The following is a 16,516-nucleotide window of genomic DNA, read 5'->3' as shown; positions in this document are numbered from 1 at the left end:
GCACCTGGTGTTCCTATGCAGACAAAGCCAACTGTCGATAAGGCGGCAGGAGCCATGAAGAACACCGGTGACCCCATGGGTGGCTCATCAGGGCTGGAATGAGACGGGAAGGAGCCATTGTACTTCAGTATGGTGTGTAGAGGCTGTGGCTGCTGGTGCTGAGTCAGCCCGAGGGAGGCCTAAGGTGGGGCCAGAGTGCAGCATGGTAGAGCGGCTCAGTAGCTGGGCTCATTAACAGAAGTCACCCGAGGCGTTTCCCATGGGGTCATGGCACAGCGACCATGATCCCAGGACAGAAACCATGTGGGCAGGATTTGCACTGTGTGCCTTCCCTGGCTTCCCACAGCCTCTCTGCCCTTCGTCATCCTGACTCTGGTGAACACACCATACAAACGAGGGTTCTACTGCAGAGATGACTCTATCCGGTACCCCTACCGTCCAGACACGATCACCCACGGACTCATGGCCGGGGTCATCATCACGGCCACCGTCATCCTTGTAAGGCGGAAAAGTGCTCGGGTGGGGGCTGGCTGAGCCCTGTCCTGAGGTAGGTAGGGCCCAGCTCCCTAGCAGGATGCACCCTGGGAGCGGTGTCTGCCGTGCACTCTACAGCTGTTCCATTGGCAGGTCTCATCGGGGGAGGCCTACTTGGTGTACACAGACCGTCTCTATTCACGATCCGACTTCAACAACTACGTGGCCGCCATCTACAAGGTGCTGAGGACCTTCCTGTTCAGGGCCGCCGTGAGCCAGTCTTGGACAGACCTGGCCAAGTACATGATTGGCCGGCTGAGACCCAGCTTCTTGGCTGTCTGTTACCCTGACTGGAGCCAGGTCAACTGCTCTGACTATGTGCAGCTGGAGGTGTGCAGGGGCAACCCTGCCAACGTCACTGAGGCCAGGTGGGTACTGACTGCAGCCCAGGCAAGGCTCTGAAGGACAGAAAATCTGGGGCTTGGTGAATGGAGAAAAACTGTCAGCAGAGGCAGGCGGAGAAGCTGGTCATGGGTTTTCCTCTGTGCTGTGTGCAGGCACATAGTGGGCAGGTAGTCTCAGGATTCAGTTGTCTGGGAGGCAGTGGCCTGCCCCGCAGGGGTGGACTGGCTGCTGTTTGTGCCTCAAGGTTTGTGACTGAGTTCTTTCCTCTTCAGGGTCCTCTGTGGTGAGCTTGTTTGCTCTGGGCACCATTTCCCTGCCCATCCTGCTCTTCTGAGCTGTGCTTTTCACGCCTGGTGTGGCCTGTGTGTCCGTACCCACACTCTCTCATCTGCGCTGACCCCTCTCTGTCTGTTGGCTCCCATCAGCCATAAGTCCTTCCAGTGCTTTTTCTCCTTCAATACTACGGGCATTTTCACACCCATAATTGTGGTGGCGCAAATGAATGTAGACAGATTATATAGATATATACAGCTTTAATAAGGAAATAAACTTACAGGACCATAGGTTCCCGCGGTGTACCGGAAAAGCGGAGCAAAAGAAAAAGCCTGCTGGGCTCACGCCCGGCAGATTTATCCGTAAACATTAGCCCGAGGCGAACACGCCCCCAATGGGTGGGGCTATGTCCCTACATCTCCCCCTTTTGTCTAAATAAGATAAAACCAAACCAAATACAACTATATACAATAATAACAAATAATAAATATAACAAACAATATTGAGAACAAAACTTTTGCTAAACATTCTATCTCAAGGAGTCTAAATAACATAGAGAGTAACTACAATTATATAATCTTCAACTCCGTCAAAGATCTGAGAAGGGAATAAAGATTACTTAACAATCGAGAGATATCCAAAATGTGCAACAATTGACAGAGACAACTGACTACCTGGGCAATCACCCAAAGTCTCGTTTGCAATGTTGAGTCAACCAACTTTGGCTAAGGCCTAACATAACTGGCATACCATTATTAAAGGCAAGGAACTTTCTTAGGACTATCCTACCCTGTCTTGGCAAGATAAGACAATCCTGTTTCATCCACTTAGGGATATTCTGTATCTTTGTCAGAAGTTGAGGTATGGGCTTTTCTTAACCCAAAGGCCAGTTCTGCCAAGAAGACAAGCTCCCAGTGGAGTGTCTTTGGTGCTCAACGTTCTCTCGGGAGTAGAGTGGTGTTGCCAGGAGTAATTGTGTCTCTTTGGCATAGAAATTTTAGGTTAGATTAAAGGTCATTTTCTACAGCTCTTCGAAGAGGCTGAAGATCATACTATCTATACTAAATATAATCTCTATGTAACTAAAAGACCTGATAAACTTAAAAATAAATATGACAAACATATAATTCTCAATACCTATCTAACTTTGAAGACTAAAAGAATAAACAACTGTGCAATATATGAAGACAATGATCTTCAACTGTAAACAATGTCATAGTATCAGAGGTAGAAATGTACAATGTAATATGGTAGATGTATCAATACAATATGGACAAAGTTATAAGCATACTCATACAAAAATAGAGGTAGGAACACTCATATTCAATATTTAACATATCAATATACAAGAAACAGTACCAGTACAATTTTCTATAGACAGTAATTCACAAATACCAATCATCCCAAAAAACCAGTTACCCCCTTCTTCTTCCTCTTCTTCTTCTTCTTCTTCTTTTTTTTTTTCCAAAAAAAATATCACCCCATCCCCTCAACCCTAAACCAACCATTAAAAGATGTCCCCAACCCTGAGGGCAAACTCTGTTGGGAGAGGGGATGTCGTCCTCTAAGATTGCTTCTAGCTGACATGGGGGCGACGTTCTTCTTAGGGGGTCCTGTGAAAGCAAATGATGGTAAAATTCCCAAATTAACCTTTGACCTAAGAAAATTATAACTAGTCTCAGAGCGTTTTGAGAAGGTCCGACCAGAGTGTTGTCAAAAATGTGCACCATTCAAAATTGTCTCTTGTAGTTGGTACCAAAAAACAGGTCTAATATTAGTGCTTTAAAAAAAAAAAATTCATGACGTCATAAAAACCAGATGAAGTTGATGTTGTGGGGCCCCATCTTCATCCTGGAAACTTCAAAGATTACTGTAGGAAAATTTGTTGCTTGTTATGGGAAATTTAAACATTAACAACAAGGACATATACTGACATATAAAGAAAGACACAGATATGAGGAAAAGCAAAGAAAGTTTAAGACATATATATATATATATATATATATATATATATATATAAATTAATACTTACAGAACAAGTCCCTCCATCAGTAATTAAATATTAGGGGTACCTTAAATTCTTTGAAGATGGATATTTTCCTGTGGAGATAAGAAGAGAACCCTACCCCCAACCTATCTGTATTACTTACCATCAGTATGATTGCCATCCATGTGATTGAATTGTTATTTATCTTTCCCAACTGGCTTCTCTTCATCAAAACGAACCTTTATCAATTTTGTTGGAATCCACAATTTTTCCTCACCTGTGGAGACAAGAGCAAATCCCCTTCCCCAACGCAGCACATCTCCTGGCTTCCATTGTGAGGTCAGCACGTCCTTGAAATAAACTGGTTGATTTAGTTCAGTAGACTTTTCCATTATCCAATGTCTTTCTGCAGCCGATGTTCCCTTCTCATTAGCGTTGAGGAAATTCAAGGTTAACAAAGCATTATGTAACCTATTTCTGGGGGTGTTTTCCACCCCTTTCTGTTTGTTCAACATATCCTTTATAGTTCGATTTGATCTTTCTATGACTGCTTGACCTGTAGGATTGTATGGTATACCTGTAACATGCTTGATATTGTAATAATCAAAAAACCGTTTCATTTTCCTAGAGACATAAGCAGGACCATTATCTGTCTTTATTTGTGTAGGTATACCCATGATAGCCATGACTTCTAATAAATGAGTGATAACTGAATCAGCTTTTTCTGAACTTAAAGCCGTTGCCCACTGAAAGCCTGAATACGTGTCAATGGTGTGATGAACATATTTTAATTTGCCAAATTCTGCAAAGTGGAACACATCCATCTGCCAGATTTCATTCCTTTGGGTGCCCTTTGGATTAGCCCCTGCAGGCAGTGGCGTTTGGTTATAGAAAGAGCAAGTAGGCCATTTCTTTACAATCTCCCTAGCTTGTTGCCATGTAATAGAAAACTCTTTCTTCAAACCTTTGCTATTAACATGATGTTTTTTATGAAATTCAGAGGCTTGTAGCACACTACCAATCAATAATTGATCAATTTCTGCATTACCTTGTGCTAGAGGACCTGGCAGACCCGTATGGGATCGGATGTGTGTTATGTACATAGGGCAAAGCCTGTTCCTAATCAAATCTTGCACCTGGATAAACAAAGAGGTTAGTTCTGTATCATCAGGTATAAATTCAGCAGTTTCAATATGTAAAATAACTCTTTCTGCATATTGTGAGTCAGTAACTATATTAATAGGTTCTTTAAAATCCCTTAGCACCATAAGAATGGCATATAATTCTGCCTTCTGGACAGAATCATAAGGACTTTGTTCCACCTTACCCAAGTCTTCTGATTTGTAACCTGCCTTCCCTGATTTATTGGCATCAGTATAGAACGTACGGGCTCCAGTTATTGGAGTATCACGGACGATTCGAGGAAGGATCCAAGAAGTTCTCTTTATGAAGTTAAGCCTCTTGCTTTTTGGATAGTTGTTATTAATGTCTCCCAAGAAATTAGCACAAGCTCTTTGCCATGGTTCATTATCTTCCCATAATTTCTTTAGTTCATCAGCAGTGAAAGGCACTATAATTTCTGCTGGGTCTATGCCTGCTAGTTGACGAAGTCTCAACTTGCCTTTTATAATTAACTCAGAGACTTTTTCTACATAAGTTTTCAGTTTCTTACTTGGTTTATGTGGTAAAAAGATCCATTCCAAGATAATATCATCTCTCTGCATTAAAATTCCTGTAGGGGAAATTTTTGACGGTAGTATGACGAGAATACAGTCGAGCTCTGGATTTACCCTATCCACATGTGCCTGTTGTAATTTTTCCTCAATCATCGTCAGTTCCTTTTCTGCTTCAGCTGTTAATTCTCTGGGACTGTTTAAATCTTTGTCACCATCCAAGGTTTTGTTCAAATGAATTATTAGATCAGGTGTTATCCCAATAGCTGGCCGTAGACTGGAAATGTCCCCTAATAGTCTTTGAAAGTCATTAAGAGTCCGTAGGCGATCTCTCCGAATTTGTGCCTTTTGTGTCTTAATTTTTTGTAAACCTATTTTATAACCTAAATAATTAACAGAATCTCCCTTCTGAATCTTTTCAGGAGCAATTTGCAATCCCCATTTTGGTAAAAGTATTTTTATTTCTTCAAACAGTCTGTTCAAGGTATCCATGTTTGAATCGGATAACAAAATGTCGTCCATGTAATGATATACTATCGATTTGGGAAATTTCTTGCGTATTATTTGCAATGGTTGATTCACAAAATATTGGCACAGGGAGGGGCTATTTAACATACCCTGGGGGAGGACGGCCCAGTGGTACCTCCTCAAAGGTTGAGAATTATTATAAGTAGGCACTGTGAAGGCAAATTTTTCTCTATCTTCTTTTTGTAAAGGTATAGTGAAAAAACAATCCTTTAAATCAATAACTATGAGAGGCCATCCTTTTGGCAATAAAGAGGGCAAAGGAATTCCAGATTGCAGAGGGCCCATAGGTTGAATAACCTTGTTGATAGCCCTGAGATCTGTCACCATTCTCCATTTACCTGATTTTTTCTTAACCACAAATACAGGAGAATTCCAAGGGCTGGTAGATTCTTCTATATGTCCAGCATCTAATTGCTCTTGTACCAACTGTTCTAAAGCCTGTAACTTTTCCTCAGCTAAAGGCCATTGCTTTGTCCATATTGGTTTCTCAGTCAACCATTTTAAAGGCAAGGCTGTTGGTATCTCTGAAGGGACATCAATTGCTTGTTCTTGTACAGCCCGAATGGCCGGTTTTCTCCGTTTGTAATATCTTTTAATATTATCCCCAGAAATATAGGCTCTAGAAGTAGCAGGAATGTTAATTTGGGTATTCCATTGTTGTAATAGGTCACGACCCCATAAATTCATTGCAATATTGGCTACATATGGCCTTAATTTTCCTATTTGTCCCTCTGGACCTATACATTCAACCCATCTCGTGCTCTGCCTTACTCGAGATAGGGTTCCAATTCCCAGGAGCTGAACATTTACATTCTGAAGAGGCCAATATGGATGCCAAGATTCTGGGGTAATGATACTTACATCCGCACCTGTGTCCAGCAGGCCAGTAATAAAAATGCCATTTACACACACTCTCAGCTTTGGTCTTTGGTCATTTATAGAAGTTTGCCAAAACACACGGAACTCATCTTTCTGATCATTATTGCTTGTAACAGTAGGCATGGGGCTTTCTAATTGTCCTGACGAGTCACGTTCTCTGTAGTAACTGGAAATGACTGAACCATGTTTGCCATGGGGGCCTGTGAGGCCCCCCCTCTCACGTTTCCCGTCTGTATCAGGTTGCCTTGTCTATCTCTTGTAGACCTGCACTCATTCGTCCAGTGTCTGCCCTTTCCACATCTTCTACATAAACCTGAAGGCTGAGTCCTCCTATTTCTGTTATTTCTAGAAGATGCATTATTATTATTTCTGAAAATCCGTTGTCTACAATTCCTTTTCATATGACCCATTTTGCAACAATTAAAACATTTGGTATTCTGATGTCTCCTTTTACCATTGGAAATTGCTTCTTCTACCCATGCTTCAGTGCCATAGTCAAATGTATCAACATCTAGTGTATGCAAGACCCATTCTTCTAATGGCGCTGATCTGAGCTTTAAAGGTCCCAAAATCCTTTTGCATTCCACATTTGCATTTTCATAAGCCAAAGTCTCGATCATTATACGTCTTGCTTCTGGGTCAGATATCCCTATTTGTACAGCTTTAGTTATTCTTTGTAAAAAGTCACTAAAGGGTTCTCTCTGACCCTGTTTAACTCTGACAAATGATTCCATCCTCTGTCCTGGGTCTTGCACCCTGTCCCAAGCCCTTAAGGCTGCTGTAGTACACACGGAGAGTATGTTTTCATCCAAATTAGCTTGTTCCTGAGGCTCAGAAAATAGCCCCTCTCCCAAAATTTGATCTATGGAAATCTCAATTCCCTTTGCTCTTTCTTGCTGTTCTAAAAGTCTAGCCTCTTGCCTGAATAAGCATTTCCATTTCAATTGCGTTCCACTCTCAAGGACAGCAGAGCTCAGTTGAAACCAGTCATTGGGCGTGACCCTATTCGTCGTGGCCCAAGATCTTAGCATCTCTTTAACAAAAGAGGCATTCATTCCAAAAGTCATTACAGCCTGTTTAATTTCTTTGAGATCATTCATACGGACAGGTTCCCATGTATCTTCCTTGATGACCCTAGGGTTTCTGGAACCAACTACTTTCTCAGTTGTTACAACTGGAAAGGCAGGTAGAACTGTAGGTAGAGCTTTGTGGGAATTGTCCCGGAGGGATTTACCCACAGATTTAGTTAAAATATGCCTTTCTACCTCTTGCTCTTCTTCCTCAGAATTTAGAAATTCCTCAATCTTTTCAATTCTATTCACCATTGCCTTCTTTAATGTCTGAATCTCCTGTCCAGAATTATGTTCTAAAGCCTTCATTGAGGATTCTAAAGTATGAAGTTTGTCCATTAGAGATAATGTCTCATCTTTGGACATAAGTTTTATAGCATATACCGTGCCTTCTTGTATAGATAATCTTTCTGTCAATCTGTCATAAGCTTTAGACAAAATCCGATTGTCACATTCAGCAGTTTTGATTCTCTCAGTTAATGTTTCTGTTCCTACTGAAAGGGACTGAAGCTTACGATCCAAATCAGCTGTTCCTTCTTCCACAGTAATGAATTTCTCCTTAATATCAGCCGTTAATATTTCAGTTCCTACTGAAAGGGACTGAAGCTTACGATCCAAATCAGCTGTTCCCTCTTCCATAGTAATGAATTTCTCTTTAACATCAGCCTGTACCTCTTCTAAATTTTTTTCAGTTTGTCGAGTTGTGTTAAACAAAGATCTGTTCTCTGCCTGGAGAACTTCAAACTGATTTTTGAGAAGATTGTTGTCATTCTCAATTGTTTTTAAGCGTTCAACCTCGTCTCGTAAAGACTTTATCATATTTCTATTATCAAACCATACAGTACCAAGGAAAACTACGAATCCCAGAAAGATCCATATCTGTGGGCTGACAGACACTTCTTGTAAAATCTCCCACATGGTACAACTGAAAAGGCTGTTAAAGTCTTGAATGGTAATGTTTTCAGACATTTTTCTTATTTATAAAAGAAAATTATGTACCTGTAATGAAGTTTTCCTGCCAGTGGTGGCTAAAGAAATGCACCTGAGTCCACGTGGTCTAAGCCAGAGCCGGTCTGAAACAATTAACTCAAAACAAAAATTATTGTACTGCCTGTTAAGGGAAGGGGTTGGTGGCTTTTACTTCAAAACCGCGGGTGCTTCACTTAAATCAGGCAGTGAGGGTTTGGAAGAAGCAGGGAGCTATTAACTGCTCTGTGGGGGGGTCGCTGCTCTGCGACTGTAGTGGCCTGGAGTGGGGGAAGGGAAAGCGAGCAGGGAGCACGCTGTAAATCGCCTTCCTGAGCTCAGGCAACTAGCCGGGAAAGGTGGAGCTTGCGCCCCCCCTGTGCCGGGTCGGGGGCAAAATAGCCCGACGTTGGGATGCCAAATGTGGTGGCGCAAATGAATGTAGACAGATTATATAGATATATACAGCTTTAATAAGGAAATAAACTTACAGGACCATAGGTTCCCGCGGTGTACCGGAAAAGCGGAGCAAAAGAAAAAGCCTGCTGGGCTCACGCCCGGCAGATTTATCCGTAAACATTAGCCCGAGGCGAACACGCCCCCAATGGGTGGGGCTATGTCCCTACACATAATGCAGTTTAAGATTTTTGAGACAGAATCTCACTGTGTAGCCCAGAATGACCTCAAACTTCTCGTCTTCCTGCCTTAGTCTCCCGAGTGCTGGGGTGACAGGCTTGTGTCACTATGGCTGGCGTAGACTGTCTCCTCGGCTTCTGTTTCCTCCTTCCGTCCTCACAGATGTTCTCATTTCTGGATATTTCCGGTGACTGGTTGAAGTGTCTGTCCCCTAAGCTTGGCACTTGTGCCTCCGTTTGGACTGCTTTATGTGTGTGTGTTAGTGTGTCCACATGTGTGTGTAGGCCAGTAGTCAGCAAGTGTCTTCCTCAATTGCTCTCCACCATACGTAAATGTGTGTTTTCCTGTATGTATGTGTGTACACCACATTTGTGCAGGAGTCCATGGAGGTCTGAAGAGGATATCAGATCCCCTTGAACTGGAGTTACAAGAGGTTGTTAACAGCTGTGTGGGTGCTGGGAACTGTACCCTGGTCCTCTGCAAGGGCAGGAAGTGCTCTTAACTCCAGAGCCACCTCTCCAGTCCCTCTCCACATTTTATTTATTTTTTTTATTTTTATTTTTATTCTTTTTTAATTAAAATTTCCACCTGCTCCCCGTTTCCCATTTTCCTTCCCTCCTCCCAAATATTGTCCCCTCCCCCCACTCCCCTCCCCCTATCCCCACTCCTCTTCTCCTCCCCCCACACCATTCCCCCTCCCTCTCGATACTGAAGAGCAGTCCAAATTCTCTGCCCTGCGGGAAGAGGAAGGTCTTCTATCTACGTCCAGGAAGGTGAGCGTCTAATCAGGCTAAGCTCCCACAAAGCCAGTTCATGTATTAGGATCAAAACCTAGTGCCATTGTCCTTGGCTTCTCATCTGCCTTCATTGTCTGCCATGCTCAGAGAGTCCAGAATCAACCCATGCTTATTCAGTCCCAGACCAGCTGGCCTTGGTGGGCTCCCAATAAATCAGTTCCACTGTCCCAGTGGTTGGGTGCATCCCTTGTGGTCCTGATTTCCTTGCTCATGTTCTCCCTCCTTCTGCTCCTCATTTGGACCTTAAGAGCTCAGACCGTTGCTCCAAATTGAGACTCTGTCTCTACCTCGATCCGTCGCCAGATGAAGGTTCTAAGGTGATATGCAAGATATTCATCAGTATAGGATAGGGTCACTTCAGGTTCTGAAATCAACAAAATAGAAACACAGAAAACAATCCAAAGAATCAATGAAACAAAAAGCTGGTTCATGGAGAAAAATCAATAAGATTGATAAACCCCTATCCACATTTTATTTTAAGACAAGGTCTCTCACTGAAGCTGGAACTGTACAATTCTAGACTGGCCAGAAAGCTCCAGGGAGCTGTCTGTCTCCAGCTCCCCAGGCCCGGGATTACGGGCGTGCTCCACACCCCACTTTCCCCATGAGTGCTAGGATGGAGTCTGTGGTCTGGGATTACAGGCGTGCTCCACACCCCACTGTCCCGTGAGTGCTGAGATGAGCACTCTGGTCCGGGATTACGGGCGTGCTCCACACCTCACTTTCCCCGTGAGTGCTAGGATGGAGCTCGGGTCCTCATTCTGACAGAGCAGGCTCCTCACTGACCATCTTCGCAGCTCCTTAGACAGCTTGTGTATTAGTCATGCTATGTGTGTGCATGTGTGTTTTCTCCGCATGTGCTCTCTCTCTCTCTCTTCTCTCTCTCTCTCTCTCTCTCTCTCTCTCTCTCTCTCTCTCTCTCTCTCTGTATGTATGAATATATCTATGTATATATCTATCTCTATCTATTTTCCTATAAAACAGTGGTTTTTGTCTCTTTATGGCCATACTGATGATCAAATCAATGGCTTTGACTCACACATGCCAGGCAAGTCTCTCTAACACCAAGTTCCAGGGCGGAATGGACAGTGTGCTCACCATCTACTTAGTGACTCCCCTGAGGGAACAATGTGGACGACCATTTTGTGAGGGTCTGTTGTCAGTGTGGTGGTTGACAGGATTGACATACATTTCTCTGTTTTCTGGGTGCTAGGGTGGAGCTAGGGGGTCTTAGCCCTACTTTGTCTGCCAAGGTTGTGGAGTGGCTCTGGGGGTACACTGGGGATGCCGGGTCCTTCTGAGCCTCCAAAGCATAGCCCCCAGGTTGCTGCTTGAGCTCTGAGGCAGCGGTGACTGATATCTTTATAAGCTGAGGTGATATCAGTACCCCGGACCACCAGCTGTCACAACAGTGGCCGTGACAGTATTGGGTGACAGTACTGGGTTACGGTGGCCGTATTGGGTGATTGCCACCGTCAGTGTGGTCTTGCTGGCCAGGCCTGCTCCAGGAGCAGGTAGGAGCAGGTCGGGGAGTTGGAGTTGGTGAAGTGAGAGTGAGGAGGGGAGATGTTCACTCCATGGTGAGTGTCCTGTGTGTGTAAGCCTTCCCTCAGGCTAAGAGACCCGAGAGATGGCTCAGTGCTTAGGACCACTGGCTGCTCTTCAGAGGACCTCGGTTAGATTCTCAGAACCCACAAGGCAGCTCACAACCATTTGTAGCCTCAGTTCCAAGGAATCTGATGCCCCCTTCTGGCCACTTTCAGGCACTGCAGGAATGTGGCACACAGACATAGATGTAAATAAAACACCATATACATAAAGATATATAAATCTTAAAGATGATTTATTTTTGGTCTCTCTCTCTCCCTCCCTCCGTCCTTCCCTCCGTCCTTCCCTCCCCCCTCCCTCCCTCCCTCCGTTTGTGCACGTGCATGTAAGTGCTGGTGCCCTCAGAGCATCAGATCTTGTGGTAGTTGTGAGCAGCTGGTGTAGGTACTGGATGATGTAGGTACTGGGAACTGAACTTGGGTCATCTGCAAATGCAGTCAGGACTCGTAGCTGCTGAGTCATCTCTCCAGTCCTGCTTCCCATAGTTTAGAGTTGCACCCCTCTGTGGCTGCCAGCCCCTCAAGGAGCCCTTGGCTCTGCCTTCTGGGTTCCACTGACCAGCTTGCCCTCCCTCCCAGGCTCTCCTTTTACTCCGGACACTCCTCCTTCGGCATGTATTGCATGTTGTTCCTGGCGGTGAGTGTCTCCCTTCCTCCCAGGGAACCTTGCCCAGCTTCCCCTCCCCTGGCCCTGGGTCTTCCCGCTGCACAATGGAGTACATTGAGGAGGCCCTGAGGGTAGGGGGTTTACGACTCTTGCGTTGGGCTGGGCAGGGAGAGGACGCCCATGGGCCCAGCTAATGCAGGCTGATGCCCCCACAGCTCTATGTGCAGGCCCGGCTCTGCTGGAAGTGGGCACGGCTGCTGAGGCCCACGGTTCAGTTCTTCTTGGTGGCCTTTGCAATCTATGTGGGCTACACCCGTGTGTCCGACCACAAGCACCACTGGAGTGATGTCCTCTTCGGCCTCCTGCAGGGAGCCCTGGTAGCGTGCCTCACGGTGAGCCCTGCCTGCCTCATCCTATAGGACCTGTCCAGCCTGAGCCCAATGTTCCTGTGACCTCTGCCTGCTGATCTGCGTCCCAGAGCTTGCCCCTCACCACTGGCCCGGTTTTCTTTACTACCCTCATTGTCTCCTCCCTCATTGGCTCCTCCCTCTGGTCTTCTTCCTCGGCTTTATGCACTGCTTTCCCCTCCCCCACAGGTCCGCTATGTCTCAGACTTCTTCAAATCCCGGCCGCCCCAGACCTGCCAGGAGGACCAGGAACCGGAGCGCAAGCCCAGTCTGTCCCTGACGCTGACCCTCGGCGACGGACCTTAGCCACTATGAGTACCCAGTCTCTTCCCGGAAGCCACCTGTGGGTCAGTCACGTGTTGACCCCTTGGCCCTGGTCAGGCACTACTGACTTTGGAGCTGCCCTAGGGTCCCGGATGGTGACCATTGATCAGGGTCTTGGGTACCTGACTGGCCCTGAGTGTGGGCAGGATCCATCCTCATTGCTCTCTGAGTGCCCTAGGAAGATAAGATGAGGTCCTGCTCCGAGGGCTGTCTCCAACCACAAAGGGCTTTTCTTTGAGAGCCATCCCTGCATGGCCCCAGGAATGGACCGGTCTATGATGGTTTATGAAGTCGGCATCCTCCCTGTGGGTCCTGCGGGGACAGACCGCTTGTCTGCCTGGGTGGAGCGGTTCTCCTTGGCCTGGGTCAGGGATCACAAGTGTGAAAAGGGTTGCTAAACCTTGGGCTGCCTAAGAACAGACACACGTGACTTTTGTCTGAATCCTGTTCTCAAGCCTGCAGAAGATTCCTGCCTGAGTCCTTCAAGGCCCTCCCTCAAAGCTTGCTGTCCAGTCCGGCCTCCACTCCCCCGCATGGACCGCATGTGTAGCCAGGCTTTGGGAGTGGGCCTAGGTCTGCCGTTCCCATCTATTTCAGAACACTTAAAGTTACCTTCATGGGAGGGTGAGCTATAAACTTTGTACCAAAGGTCTTGGCCCTGAGTGTTGATTTTAAGCTCTCCTGGTGAGATGGCCCTGCTGCACCTGCCTTCTTGCCCAGTGCACTGTGTTGGACCTGCCCAGTCTCAGCATTGACTTAGGGGACAGAGACCTGGCCTTGTTGTTCTGTATACAGCCCAAGATGGAGGCCTTATAGCCACTGTGGCCTTCCTTGGTGTTTGGTGGACGCTTATGCTAAGTCTACTTAAGAACACGGAGGCCCTTCATGGACCATGTTACTATATGCCCAAAGATGCTCCCATGGTGCCTTGCTGGTCATCCAGGGGCAGCAGGAGTGGTGGCAGGCCTTGCTGTATCCCAGGACAAGGTGTGTGTCTGTCTGGGAATGGGCAGGCTCCTTGGGCCAGAGAGCATGGTGGGGCAATTAGGGACACCCCATCTCACTCCTCTCCTTAGAGACCGGGTCAGGATTGAGTCTAAGTCCTGTACACCAGATTCCTATAGGGATCAGGTGCCCCTGCTCACTGCTAGCAAACAGAGCCCATTTAAAAAAATGCAGCTACCAAGAAGCTGCACTACACTCTGTTTTAAGTCTAGAATTTCTTTTTTTTCTTTTTTCTTTTTTTTATTACTTAAAATATCAATCCAAATTTCAACTCCCTCCCCTCCTCCCAGGCCCCTCCATCTCCCTCTACAGATTATCCCCCCTCCAACTCTAAGTGAGTGCCATGAACCCCGCCCTGTGGATAGTCCAAGGCCCTCCCTACTTCGTCTAGGTTGAGCAAGGCTTACATCCAAAGAGAATAGGATCCCATGAAGCCGGTATATGCAGTAGAGACACATCCCAGTGTCACTATCAGTGGCCCCTCATCTGCCCCAGCTGTCAACCCCCTTCAGAGGGGCTGGGTTGTTCCCATGATCGTTCATTCCCACTCCAGATGGAGTTGGTGAGCTCCCATTTGCTCAGGCAAACTATCTCAGTTGATGATCCCCTCATGATCTTGAATTCCTTGCTCATACTCACTCCCTCCGTGCTTCAGCTGGATCTTGGGAACTCAGTCCAGTACTCAGATGTGGGTCATTGCCTCTGTTCCCATCTGTTGTTGGGTGAAGGTTCTATGGTGATATTTTAGATAATCATCAGTCTGACTACAGGGTAAGGTCAGTTCAGGCACCCTCTCCTCTATTCCTTAGGGTCTCAGCTGGGTTCATCCCTGTGGGTTCTTAGGCCTTTTTCTAGAGACTGGCTTCTTGTTAACTCCATAGTGGCTCCCTCAATCAAGATATCTCTTTCCTTGCTCTCATATCTGTCCTTCTTCCATCTCGACTATCCTATTCCCTCAAGTTCTCCTCAATCTCCCTTTCTCCCCCATCTACTCCTCACCACCCTGCTCCCAAATTTTTGTCTGATTCTAATTTCCAAGTGGGTGTATATATGTTTTTCTTTGGGTTCACCTTATTACTTAGCTTCTCTAGGATCCTGAACTATAGGCTCGCTGCCCTTTGTTTATGACTAGTATCCACTTATGAGTGAGTACATACCATACTAATTTTGGGGGGAGTGGGTTACCTCACTCAGGATGATGTTTTCTAATTCCGTCCATTTGCCTGCAAATTTCAAGATGCCATTAATTTTTACTGCTGAGTAGAACTCTAATGTGCAAATGTGCCACACTTTCTTTATCCATTCTTCCATTGAGGGGCATCTAGGTTGTTTCCAGGTTCTGGCTAATACGAATAATGCTGCTATGAACATAGTTGAACAAATGCTCTTGTAATATGATTGAACATCTTTTGGGTGTATTCCCAAGAGTGGAATTGCTGGATCCTGAGGTAGGTTGATTGCCAGTTTTCTAGAATTTCTTTTTTAACCTCTCTTAGGTTTTATGTGGATGCAGTCAGCTCACATTGGTACTCCAATTTGTAGCATATTCCTGGCTAATTCTTAATATTATTTATTATTTATTAATATTAATATTTAATATAACAATAATTTAATATCATAAATTAACCCATTTCTATTATTTTATATAGGCTTGTGGTTTACTTTTAAGGTTCTGGGGCCTCTGTCTCTTTCAGCAACTACATGGCATCTCCCCAACTCTGCCTACTCTAACTGCACATCTCTGTTCAGATTTTCCTTCTGGCTTTACTCTATTAATCCATTGGCTAAAAGTAGCTTCTTTATTAACTACTGGCAGTAAAAGATAGTCAATACCATACAAAGGAAAAGCCCCCATCCTACCAACACCATTTTGGTGCAGGACAATTGTATTCTATCAATTATGCTTTAAATAAACGCTGATTGGCCAGTAGTCAGGCAGGAAGTATAGGTGGGACAACCAGACAGGAAGTAGAGGAGGGGCAATGAGAACAGGAGTATTCATGGAAGAAGGAAGCTCTTCCCACAGTCCTATCCAGACACTGAAAAAGCAGGATGTGACCTGCTCCACTGAAAAAGGTACTGAGTGATGTGGCTAACATAGATAAAAATAATGGGTTAATATAAGTTATAAGAGTTAAGAAGAAGCCTGAGCTAATGGGTCAATCAGTTTATAATTAATATAGAACTCTGTGTGATTTTCTTTGGAACTTGATTGCAGAAACCTGGTAGGACAGAAATCCCTCAAGAAAGCCATCATGTTACACTATTTGTAGAAGATTGTCTTTTTTCCATTGTATAATTTTGGCTTCTTTTTTGTACTGGCTGGTTTTGTATGTCCACTTGACACAAGCTAAAGTTACTAGAGGAAGGAGCCTCAGTTTAAGAAACACCTCGATGAGATCCAGCTGTAAGGCATTTTCTCACTTAGTGATCAGTTGGAAAGGGACCAGCCCATGGTTGGTGGTGCCATACCTAGGCTAGTGGTCCTGTGTTCTATAAGAACATGGGGTGAACAAGCCATGGAGAGCAAGCCAGTAAACAGCACTCCTCCATGGCCTGTGTGTCTTACCTCCTGCCTCTGGGATCCTGCCCTGTTTGAGATCCTGTCTTGACTTCAGGGATGAAGAGCAATGCTGAGGAAAAGCCTATTAAACCCTCTCCTCCCCACCTTCCTTTTGGTCAGGGTGTTTCATCACAGCAATAGAAACCCTATCTAAGACATTTATAAAAAAATCATGTGTCCATAAGTGTTTTGATTTATGTCTAGGTCATTGATTCAACTGCATTGATCAATATGTCTGCATTTATGCCAATACCATGTGACTTTTTTTTTTACTGCAGCTCTGTAGTAGAGCTTGAAGTCAGGAATGGTGATACC

The 16,516-nt window shown here is 45.2% G+C and overlaps 1 protein-coding gene across 1 annotated transcript; it reads left to right on the top strand.

The window, feature by feature from the left end:
• Positions 1 to 425: 425 nt before the first annotated feature.
• LOC130876059 (phospholipid phosphatase 2-like) lies at positions 426 to 12,659 on the top strand. Its single transcript, XM_057772485.1, has 5 exons — positions 426 to 498; positions 628 to 902; positions 11,875 to 11,932; positions 12,118 to 12,294; positions 12,499 to 12,659. Exons 1-5 carry the CDS (start codon positions 463 to 465, stop codon positions 12,613 to 12,615), a joined length of 663 nt encoding a protein of 220 aa, XP_057628468.1. The 5' UTR covers positions 426 to 462; the 3' UTR covers positions 12,616 to 12,659.
• The last annotated feature ends 3,857 nt before the right edge of the window (positions 12,660 to 16,516 follow it).

This window comes from Chionomys nivalis, chromosome 6, assembly GCF_950005125.1.
Source record: "Chionomys nivalis chromosome 6, mChiNiv1.1, whole genome shotgun sequence".
NCBI classification, from domain to species: Eukaryota; Metazoa; Chordata; class Mammalia; order Rodentia; family Cricetidae; genus Chionomys; species Chionomys nivalis.
The sequence above is the reverse complement of the archived record's forward strand: the minus strand, read 5'-3'. Positions and strand labels throughout refer to the sequence as shown.